The sequence below is a fragment of the Dunckerocampus dactyliophorus genome, chromosome 15 (genome assembly GCF_027744805.1).
Source record: "Dunckerocampus dactyliophorus isolate RoL2022-P2 chromosome 15, RoL_Ddac_1.1, whole genome shotgun sequence".
In the NCBI taxonomy this organism is placed as follows: Eukaryota; Metazoa; Chordata; class Actinopteri; order Syngnathiformes; family Syngnathidae; genus Dunckerocampus; species Dunckerocampus dactyliophorus.
The window spans coordinates 23,240,797-23,252,500 of record NC_072833.1 but is presented as its reverse complement, the minus strand read 5'-3'; the positions used below and the strand labels follow the sequence as shown (position 1 = coordinate 23,252,500).

The following is an 11,704-nucleotide window of genomic DNA, read 5'->3' as shown; positions in this document are numbered from 1 at the left end:
ATTTTTATTCTGTGATTGCTTTCCTTGCGGAGACACTGCTTGTTCAAGACTCCACCTAGTGTTTGAACTAAGAAGTACTAAACAGTAAAGTACATATTATACAGTATGTGGGCCTTAGTACATGATATTTTTAGACGTTGACATGGGCCTGTTAAAAATGGATCAGTCCGCGGGCCATGGTTTGGACACCCTGGTTTAAAATATTGGACTCATGTTTTAAATCTGTGCTGAAAAGTGTCAGGAGTCCTTTGTGACAAAAGAGTGACAGCAAAAGTGAAGATAAAGAATTGGTGGATGGTAGCGGGATCAGCCCCGATGTCTGGTCTGAAGACAGCACAGCTGAAGATGCTTAGTTTCTTGTTGGGACTTGACTTGACTCGATCAGAGAAACATCCTCCCTCTTGGAGACAAGAAGAAAGAGGCCAGGCTGAGATGGTTTGGCCATGTGAGAGAGAGGGCTTGGTATTAAATGGGTAGAAGGATGCTGGAGATGGGGCTACCAGGGAGGAGAAGAAGCAGAAGACCAAAGAGGAGGTTTCCAGATGTGGTTAGAAAGGACATGCAGGCGGCAGGACTGACAGAGGAAGATGCAAAGAACAGGGCAAGATGGAAACATGTGATCCGCTCTGGCGACCACTAATGGGACAAGCCCAAAATAGAACAAGTTCAGAATCTGTGCGGTATCTCAGTGCCAAGCAGTCAAAGTTCACGGGCATTCTCCCTCCTGGGGTTTCCATCTTTTGTTGGCTTTCTCTCATTTCTTTCATTCATTGTTGCATTTTTGATGGCTAAATCCCGGAATGTCTTTGCAATTGTGCGGAAAAGTTAATTCTGGACCTAAATGTCCAACCAAGTGTCTGTGTGGTTGTTTCGTTTGTTTTGGCGCTGCACATTCCTGGTGATGGCTCCACGTTAGATGATTGTTAGATGATCGATGATCGTTAAAACTCAGTGCTTTTATGCGATCCCCACAGAATAACATGTCCCTCAGTTTGAGCGCTACATAGGCTGCCCCGTAGCATGTCAGTGGGATGATTTATAGATGTATTTTGGTGCTCGGGTGGCTTTCATAGCTTCATCATCTGCTGCCTTGGGCCTGCGTTTTATTGGTCGTGGCTGTTATGATGCGTCACACAAGTGTGTGTCCGCATCTGTTGTGCATCCGAAATAGTCTCTCATCTTGTCCTTACAAAGGAATGAGGAGCGCCAAGGGGTCAGACTACAGCAAGAGGGTCTTTGGGGGGTATGCAAGGTTGAAAGACTTGGAGAAAATAGACGCTTCCATCTGTCTCCAAATCTGCCCCACTGCCGACCCACACCCCCAGAGACTCGGCTGGGTCACATGGTCCCTGCGAAGCCTTAAAAGAGGCCCGAGTGGTGCGGCTAACAACCCAGTCTTCTGACACAAGTTGGTCTTGGTGCTCCTCAAGCTTCCAGAAAAGCCATCTCAGACATGTCGGACACCGAGGAGATCCTGGAGGAGTACGAGCAGGAGGAGGAAGTGCAGGAGGAGTACGAAGAGGTAGAAGAGGAGCAGGAAGAAGATGTGAGAGGAAGTGAAGACATGGATATAAAGGAAGAGGAGACTGAACATGAGGAAGAGTCCAAACCTCGACCCAAAACCACTTATGTGCCAAACATCGCACCCCCTAAGCTGCCAGATGGCGAGAAGGTGGACTTTGATGACCTGCACCGCAAGAGACTAGAGAAGGACTTCAATGACCTCCAGAGCCTCATCGAGATGCACTTCTCCAACCGCCAGAAGGAGGAAGAGGAACTGGTCGCTCTGCGAACCCGCATTGAGCGCCGCCGCTCGGACCGCGCCGAGCAGCAGCGTGTCCGTGCAGAGGAGGAGCGGGAGCGTCAGGCGAGGGTGACCGAGGAGCGGGTGAGGCGCGAGGAGGAGGTGGCCAAGCTACGCGCCGAGGAGGAGGCCAAGAAGAAGAAGATCTTCACCAACAAGTCCTTCGGTGGCTACCTGCAGAAGGTGGACCAGAAGAAGGGCAAGAAGCTGACGGCGCGCGAGGAGAAGAAGAAGGCGCTCCTGGAGCGCCGCAAGCCCCTCAACATCGACCACCTCAACCAGGAGAAGCTGGCCGAGAAGGCGCAGGACCTGTGGGCTTGGCTCCACCAGCTCCACGCCGAGAAGTTTGAGCTGGCCGAGAAGCTCAAGCGGCAGAAGTACGACATCTACGTTCTTAGAAACCGCGTCAGCGACCACCAGCGCGGATCCAAAGCATCCAAAACCTCCCGCGGGGCCAAGGGCAAGTCTGGATCCTGGAAGTGAGGATGCGGAAACTTTTCACAGACTTTTTTGGCTTGTTTGTAACCAACTTTATTGTAAGAGCTCTTCTGGGGAATGCTTTAAGTCGCTGCTGGGGGCCAAGGTCATTGATGTCAACCCAGCGAAGACGATTTATGTTATGTTATGTCACATGCTGCTGATTTATTCACAAAATGAATATTAAACTTGATTGTTTGCTGGCAATCTGCACTCTCCACCACAAAGAATTTTGCAACAAAAACGTTTTAATTCTTTTGAAAACCTATTTAAAGGTAGATTCTATTCAGCTGTTTGTTATTAAAAAAAATAACATTGACTTGGAGAATAACTTGTTGCAAAAATTCAGCTTTTGAATAGAAAATCATGAAGTTTAATTATTAATCCTATGATTAGTTATTATTGTGTTGTCCACCCATCATCCATCTGTTTTCTATGCCGCTTTTCCTCATTAGGGTTATGCCACATTGTTATTATTAGGTGGATAATCTCCACATGAGGGCGCTAGAGCACCCGGGGGCCAGGATGACAGTGACCCAAACAGCCAAGACTCAAAAAGCAGCACAAAGATAATAATGCTCAGTTTTGATTCATTGAACAATATGATTAATACTCATGTCCTGTACGAGAGCATTCGTCAACTTATGCAATCCTATCTATATAGTCATGTAAAACGATAGAAATGGCGGGTAAGTTAGAAAGTTACCCTTTGTCCAAAAAAGGAGGCGCATGTTGCAAGAGTTTGGGTCCCAGCCAAGTGGAAAGGACCCCGAAACTAAAGCCAAACTCGTCGTTCGCTATGCAAAAGTAGACAAGTTTAACATATCGGAGAGTGTGTGATGTGATGTGAGATGCGCCTGTCAGACTCACTTTATGTAGGGGAACAACACGTCCACGTGGCATCTGGAGAGACGGGCAGAAAGTACAAGCCTTGCATGAACCACCACATGGCACCCAGCTTCCACACGCCAATCAGCCCATACAACAGACTCTTACACACATGCGCGTCCTGGTGGGACCCCGGGCTGCTCAGGGAAGAGTTTTCGTTCCCGCCAGGCACGTGATCAGTAGTGACATTTACACTTCCTTTAAGAAAAAAAGACTCCACGTACTGTAAGGTCAGCCCACGCAAATGAAACACCATCCATGTTCCTGTAGACTTAGAGGTGTTTACGTCCTATTGTTTAGTCCAGGGGTGTCCAAACTTTTTTCATCGAGGAAAAATCAAAGGATGGACAGGCCACTTTGATATTTTACATTTTGTAAAGCAACCCATGTAGATATGCTATGGAGTAATGCAGTATATTTAAAGAACAAACAGCCTGCATCTCAGCTTTGTGATATACTGCAGAGTAGCGGGAAAATACTATTACAGTATTAGTGTCAACTCTTTTTTTGCTCCTTTTTCCATTTTTGTTGTTTTTTGTTCAAATATTTCAACATTTACATCTACTTTTTCTTGTCATGCTAAGACTTTTTTCCCCATCACATTTTGACTTTAATCTCTTAATACGTATGATAAGTTATCTCACCTAATTTTCCAAATTTAGCAACTTCATTCTTTGGTTTCAGTAGTCTCTCATAATATTAAAACTTCCATCCATCCATTTTCTATACCGCTTCTCCTCATTAGGGTCGCGGGGGCATGCTGGAGCCTATCCCAGCTGACTTCGGGCGGCAGGCGGGGTACACCCTGGACTGGTGGCCAGCCAATGGCAGGGCACATATAGACAAACAACCATTCACACTCACATTCATACCTATGGACAATTTAGAGTCTCCAATTAACCTAACATGCATGTTTTTGGAATGTGGGAGGAAACCGGAGTACCCGGAGAAAACCCCCGCACGCACAGGGAGAACATGCAAACTCCACACAGAAAGGGAGAATCAAACCCAGGTCTTCCCAATCTCCAGGCTGTTCCTGTGTTGGCCAACATGCTAACCGCTGGACCACCGTGCCGCCCATATTAAAACTTTAAAAAAAATTTAAACTTTTTTCTTCTGAAAATTACATGTTTTTCCTAATGCTATGATTTTATTCTCATAAAATGAGATATATTCCTAATATATTCCTAATATCTAAACGTTTTTCTCAGACAATTACTTTTTTGTTTTTTTTTCCATTTTTGCTGTTGTTTTCTTGTTAAAATTCCTTTTTAGAATGTGCTGTGTGCCAATAAAAAAATAGCCACATGCCACAAATGGCTCCCGGACCTCAGTTTGGACACCCCAGATTTAGTCAGTACAGTAAGAAGTAATTACCATATTGACCCGAATATAAGACTACCTTGAATGTAAGGTAAACTGTGTTTCAATGTGTGTGTTTTTTTGAATATGTTATCAATATCAGGTAAACCATCTCCTGCAGCAGCGTGCCCTAATGCTGGTCAATTGAGTGGTCCACAGAAAACATTGAAAGCCAGAACATTTTCATCACTTAATAATAAAAATAAAAACAAAAAACGGTCAGGCAGGACAGGACGTGCCCTGTGAAAACAGGATGTTTGGTCACTCTTGGTAAACAATGATTCTTTCACCGGATTTGATGAATCATATTTCTTAGCTGCGCTGCAGTTTGATGACTCTGCTTTACTGGTCAGATAATATTGGATAAAGCTTTATTATTGTGACTTTTAAAAAAAGAACAACAAAAATGAAAATGCAGTTTGCTGAGTTTTACAGAAAATATGTAGTTATTAAAAAAAAAAAAAGTATCAATTTGTTCCAGAAGGTCTGACTCTTAACTGAAGCAGACCTAACCGAATTTATTTTTTTTCTTATTTTTCCCATAAGAAATAATGTAAATCCAATGACTTCCTTCCATATTGTTGTGAACTGCAAAATGTACACAAATTGAGGCAAAATTTTGGACGTTAATATTTTGGTACAGTTGGCTTAGAATTGACATGAGTATGTTTGTCATCGGACCAACAGCTGCACAGCAAAAACGAATCATAAAGTAAGGACATGATAGCACAGCTTGTGTGACTTACGTGATGAAACTCAGATACCTCAAGGCAAAATGCCATCGGCTGGGTTGTTGAACACATTGGTTATTTTTATATTTGTATTTGTATTTGTACTTTATTTATCCCACAGCGGGGAAATTCACTTGTTACAGCAGCAAGCAAGATACACAAGTAAAGAGTACAGTGTAAAGAAAGCATAGTGAATACAACATGGTTCAGGTGGTGCAGGTGTTGTAGAGCCTGATAGCGGTCGGTATGAAGGACCTGCGGAACCTCTCCTTCTTACACCGTGGGTGTAACAGTCTGCTGCTGAAGTTGCAGCCCAGGGAAACAACAGTGTCATCTAGCGGGTGAGAGGTGTTGTTCATGATGGATGTCAGCTTAGCCAACATCCTTCTCTCCCCCACTTCCTCCACGGAGTCCAAAGGACCGTCCAGGACAGAGCTCGCTCTCCTGATCAGTCTATTGATCCTGCTCCTGTCCCTGTCCGTGCTGCCCCCTCTCCAGCAGCCCACAGCATAGAAGATGGCTGAGGCCACCACAGAGTCATAAAAGGTCCGTAAGAGAGTCCTGCACACACCAAAGGACCTCAGTCTCCTCAGCAGGTGGAGTCGACTCTGGCCCTTCTTGTAGAGGGCGTGGGTGTTGACGGACCAGTCCAGTTTGTTGTTAAGGTGAACACCCAGGAATTTGTAGCTGTCTACCAACTCTATGTCCGCTCCCTGGATGTTCACCGGTGTGAAGTGAGATGTTTTCCTCTGGAAGTTAATGATCATCTCCTTTGTCTTGCTGGTGTTGAGTTGCAGCTGGTTAAGCTCACTCCAGCTGACAAAGTCCCTGATGACCGTCCTGTATTCCAGATGGTTCCCCTCTGAAACACAACCAACGATGGCTGTGTCATTGGAGAACTTCTGGATGTGACACTGTGTGGAGTTGTGTGTGAAGTCCGAGGTGTAGAGGGTGAAGAGTAAAGGGGAGAGCATCGTACCCTGAGGGGCACCTGTGCTGCAGAGTACCATGTCAGACACACAGTGACGGAGCCTCACATACTGTGGTCTGTTGGTGAGGTAGTCTATAACCCATGCAGTCAGGTGTTGGTCTACTCCCACACTCTCCATCTTCACTCTGAGTAGTGACGGCTGGATGGTGTTAAAGGCTCTGGAGAAGTCAAAAAACATGACCCTCACAGCGCTCCCGCTGTCCTCCAGGTGTAGCAGTGATCTGTGCAGCAGGTAGATCACTGCGTCGTCTACTTCGATCCCAGGCCGGTAAGCAAACTGCAGGGGGTCCAGCTGAGTGCCCACCAGGGGTCGCAGGTGCTGCAGGATAATCCTCTCCATGGTCTTCATCAGGTGAGAGGTCAAGGCAACAGGCCTGAAGTGGTTAGGCTCCTTGGGACGCAGTGTCTTTGGGATCGGGACCACACAGGAGGTCTTCCACAGGGCCGGGACTTTCTCCAGGCTCAGGCTGAGATTGAACAAGTGCCTGAGAACTCCACAGAGCTGGTCAGCACAGTCCTTGAGGATTCTAGGGCTGATGCCGTCCGGTCCCGGGGCCTTCCTTGCCTTGATCTTCTTCAGCTGACTCCTCATCAGTTATGGAGAGGGGGGTAGAGGATGGCTGGGATGGGGATGTGGGGGTGAAGAGTGGTGAGTGGGTAGGGGAGGGAGGGGGGGCAGACTCAAATCTGTTAAAAAACAGATTGAGCTCATCTGCCCAGATCTTGTCCCCACTGGCTTGGTCTCTCCCCACTCCTTTACCATGGCCTGTGATGGTCTGCAGGCCTCTCCAGACTTCCCTGGCATTATTCTGCTCCAGCCGCTTGTCCAGTTTCCTCCTGTAGCAGTCCTTCCCCTTCCTGATCTTATGCCGGAGTTCCCTCTGGACTAACACAGCTCCTCCTTGTCCCCCGAGTTGAAGACCCTCTTCTTCTTATTCAGCAGGGCCTTAATCTCAGAGGTCACCCAGGGTTTGTTGTTGGGAAAACACCGCACCAACTTGGAGGGCACAGAGTTCTCCACACAGAAGTTGATATATGCTGCTATTTTCACCTGCTCAGATTTTACGAAAAAGCGTCTTGCATATTCTTTTAAAGAGCGCAGTTGCGCTCAGCTGTCAATGCACACGGACAGCAGAGTGGTTCAAGAAGAAGCATATTAAAATCCTGGAATGGCCGAGCCAGTCTTTGTGCTTTAGTCCCATTGAGAATCTGTGGAGGGAACTCAAACTTCGAGTTCCCAAGTGATCGCCTCAAAACCTTCAAGATTTGTAGAGTATCTGTAAAGAGAAGTGGGCCAAAATGTGCGCAACCCGAGTGACCTGACACATCTGACATCTGTGCTTGCTAACAAAGGTTTCTCCACCAAGTACTAAGTCATGTTTTGATTGGGGGACAAATACTACTTCATATACAAAAACTACTTGTATTTCACTCAATAAAATACTAATTAATTCATAACCTTTATTTAATTATTTTTGTCAGAATTTTTAGTTTATATTCAGGCTCTTTTTTTCTACGATCGACTGTTCCTCCACAGAATTATTTGTAAGAGGGTAAACCTACAAAATCAGTTTGGATCAAAGAATTATTTCCTGTACTGTATGTTTAAAGATTGTAGTTGGCAGTGCATTGTACCGAGTGATTTTTAATATTGTAACACTCGTGCAGCTGGTAAAAGCAACATTACCTCCGTGAATGTGAAGGACTGCTTGTTGCGCCAGTCTCATTACTTACGCTGCTTATATCAGATGCGCTCAGTCCAGATCACTGTACAAAGGGGGAAGTTGCAAAGAAGATAAAACAGCAAGGATATTGGTCACCATATTTGCAGTCAATGGTAGATGAAGTCTTGGGACAATGTGTGGTTTGTGCACAGAACAATGTCAGAAAGGGTATAATTCCACCCATTGGACACATACCAGTTCCAGAAGGACCATTCAAACATCTTGTTTTAGACTATGCAGACATGATTAAATCGGTGCATGGAAAGAGGTACATGTTAGTAGTTATTGACCGATTTAGTCGTTGGGTCGAAGCGACGCCGTCTAAAGATCAGAGTTCAGAAACTGTTGTTAAATTCCTGTTAAGAGAGGTAATTCCGCGGTTTGGAATACCATCGGAAATAAGTTGCAAAAAGTAGCCAAAGGAATCCTACAACCGTTGTGAATAAAACAAAGGTTAGGGTGTGTCTCTCATCCTCGGTCCAAGGGAATGGTAGAGAGAGTAAATAGGACACTTCAAGCCAAACTCAATCAAATTTGTACTAGCACAAAGTTAAATTGGGTGGATGCACTACCACATGCACTAATGAGCTATCACATGCAGACTAACAGAATGACACATCTAACACAGCATGAGATGCTTACGGGTCGACCCATGCCAGCACCACATTTGAGAGGGCCTTATAAAGGGCCCCCACTTGACTAGTTGCAAAATGAACTGAAAGATTATATAGAACAGTTAACTGCCATACATAGAGCTAACTATGTGCAGGAGAAAAGCAGGGTTCCTGAGTCCACTGAGGTGTCAGACGGCCTGGTGGTGCCAGGCGACCAGGTGTACATCAAGGTGTACCGGTGAAAGTGACATGAGCCAAGACGAGAGGGACCCTACAAGTATAAGGTGGTGCGAGCAACACCAACGGCTGTCCAAGTGGAAGGGAGCACGACGTGGTACCATTTAAACCACTGCACCGAGGTGCGTCCCGCCCAATCCAAGCAAAAGGAAGGACTTGAGCGACAAAGGAAGCACAAATGGAAAGCCAAACGCCACAGATTCACTTGCTGGTGATGGTGACCTGCATGCTGTGTTTACTGAGAAACCCAATACTAGTGTCTCACACCAAGGGGGGAGGGAAGCTGCCACTCAACAACACTAGCACCAGCACCAGTACGACAGAGGGATGATGTAGAGTTTGCAGATTTATGGACTGCTAAATTAAGTTCAGTGAACCAGGGAGAGTGGAGGATGTTCGTTCAGTTACAGTGTCAATATTCGTTAGGGGTATATGTGGAATGGACTTTAAAATAGAAGATGAGCCTCCAGAATGGGGATCAGACCAATGTACGTTAATAGTGTTAGAGTTCTGTTTCATTCTTGTCTTGTCACCTTTTGACCTCGGTTGTGCTTCCTTGTAGATCCCTTCACTCCCTGAGTGGGCGGCGCCACGAGGCACACCTGTCGCCACTTTGTCATCGAGGGTTCTTAAGCCACAGGGCTGCAGGAGGAGGACGTGGGATTGTTACAACTGGTTTGCATGTGGCCCGTGAATCATCAGTTTGTTTGCTACTGTGCTCTGGACCTTAAAGACTGCTGTGTTCATTTAAAGTCTGTTCCACGTCCTCCTTGCCTCCGGTGACGCCGTCTGCTCATCGGTGAGTTTTGCCTTTTGCCACGGTGCTTTTGTTTTACTACCTTAGTTGCACTGTTCTACCTCAGTTTGGATTCTGGACTTTTTGTATTTTTTTTGTTACTTGGTTCCTGCTCCACTAAATTAAAGATGGTATTTTTGGTCTGAATTGTGTCTGGCTCTGCATATTGGGATCTCCACCTGACTGTCCGTAACAAATAGTACTACAGAAACCACAGCAGTGGGAAGTGGGTGTTAGACTAAAACCTCAGTGGAGAGACCCACATCATACTTTTTATCTAATTGTAGATAAGTCAAAAGGGGGAGCACGGCCAGATAAACAGACATGCATCCTAAATATGTACTATACGGAACCGCCAGGAGGTAAAACTGTGCAATTGCCAATAAAACGGAAACGTAGGACCGCTCCAGTAGGTGTAACCGTGCAAGTTACTGACACTACTGCAACACAACACCCTCGGCCGATCCTATATGATATTGTCACAACAGCAACCACTCCACGATCCATAACTGTGGCAGCGCCGACACCTGTTATTGCAGTACCCAATCCACTGGCGACTCCAATCCACTGTAAGCACAACGATCAGTGTACAAACGACATCAGCTGTAACAACGTCTGCAGGGTTCACGACCGTGACAACTGAACAACTTGTACCGTATGATGAGTATGGTGATAACTGTAACTATAGCAACTATGACTCAGGAAACAACAATTCAGATTTTGTTGACTATCCAAATTTTGGTAATGTTAGACCAATAAGTTTTGAAATAGGGGAAGAGAGTAAGTGGGAACAAGCCTGATACAATGGGTGGTATAAATGGGTGTGGTACACAACCAGGGAAATGAAAAATGAGGAATGCATAGCATGTTCAGCAGCTCCAACCGCGTTACCAATTATAATTCCTGAAAAGAACAGTTTCAAAACATGTGCAGATGACCTAATCCTAAAATTAGGCTTTTCTCAGTACCGATGTGCACCATACAATGTAGATAATTTATGGCTCAAAAAAGACACCATTTAATGAGTCCACTGCCTGCTCATGCTAAGAATAATGTGTGTACTGAGTTTGGGCTCACAACTGCCTTAGATGGACCCCCTACAAAGTCTAAAGTAGAACGGCAGAGTATGAATATTTTTCAAGCGGTGCGTTTAAGACTGATAACCAACTTGGGAATTATGTAGGAAATACTACGGTGAAGTGTAAAGTAACTTGGGTAGTATCCTGGTTTCCTCACGCGAACATGACTCCGATTTTTGTCACCAGACCGGTATGGTATGAAAACCCAGGTCCAAATGATCATTCATGTCAAAATATAACAATGACAATACATAATAATCCATTTTTGGCTGTACAGTCTACGGCAGTAGCGGATAGCTATTGGATGTGCGGAGATGACATATTAGAGAAGGGGGTACCCATATGCAGTCAAAATGTAACGACGTCATATCAATTTAATCGGTAAAAATAATAGGTGAGAAACTAACTGTCAAAATGTGATTGATGATGTGTGTTTATGTAGGGGCTACTTTTTTTTGGTCATATCCACTGAGATCATTTTGAAACTCCCGCTGTTTTTCTAGCAGCCACTTCTCACGGAGAGAGGCGTGGGGCTGACCTGGTGGTCCGCTACGAACATATGAACATTGTTTCCCAAGCAATAAATTGTGAATATGTTTAAACATATGGGTTTGAAATTATAACTCCTATGTGTGAATCCTGTAGGGGCCACATTTGTTTTCCAGTGGTGATAAATTGTGAATAAATTTCAAGACATGTGAGATGCACATGAATCTGTCAACGTGGAGGTGGTATAGAATACTTTGACCGGTCCCAAATTGTCTGGGGGATATGGAAAATGAGACAACTGCTCCCTCTGAGTGCATGTGCTTGTGTGTGTGTGTGTGTGCGTGCGTGCGTGCGTGTGCTCGTGCTGTTGGTCCCCCACATTGGAAAGAGAGAGAGATGATTTTCTGCAAATAGCATTTCCATGAAATAAATTGTGAATAAGTTTAAACACGTGCGCCATTTAAACATTCCCATTGTCATACGTTTTTTTTCTTCCTTCATCTCCTACTTAA

The 11,704-nt window shown here is 45.2% G+C and overlaps 1 protein-coding gene across 1 annotated transcript; it reads left to right on the top strand.

The window, feature by feature from the left end:
- The first annotated feature begins 1,377 nt into the window (after positions 1-1,377).
- Positions 1,378-2,478, top strand: tnnt2c (troponin T2c, cardiac). The gene has a single exon (XM_054752563.1). The coding sequence runs from the start codon at positions 1,454-1,456 to the stop codon at positions 2,285-2,287; it is 834 nt and encodes a 277-aa protein (XP_054608538.1). The 5' UTR covers positions 1,378-1,453; the 3' UTR covers positions 2,288-2,478.
- The last annotated feature ends 9,226 nt before the right edge of the window (positions 2,479-11,704 follow it).

What these genes read in the sequence shown, in the direction of transcription:
- tnnt2c (XM_054752563.1), top strand. Translation starts at nt 1,454, where the DNA reads ATGTCGGACACCGAGGAGATCCTGGAGGAGTACGAGCAGGAGGAGGAA.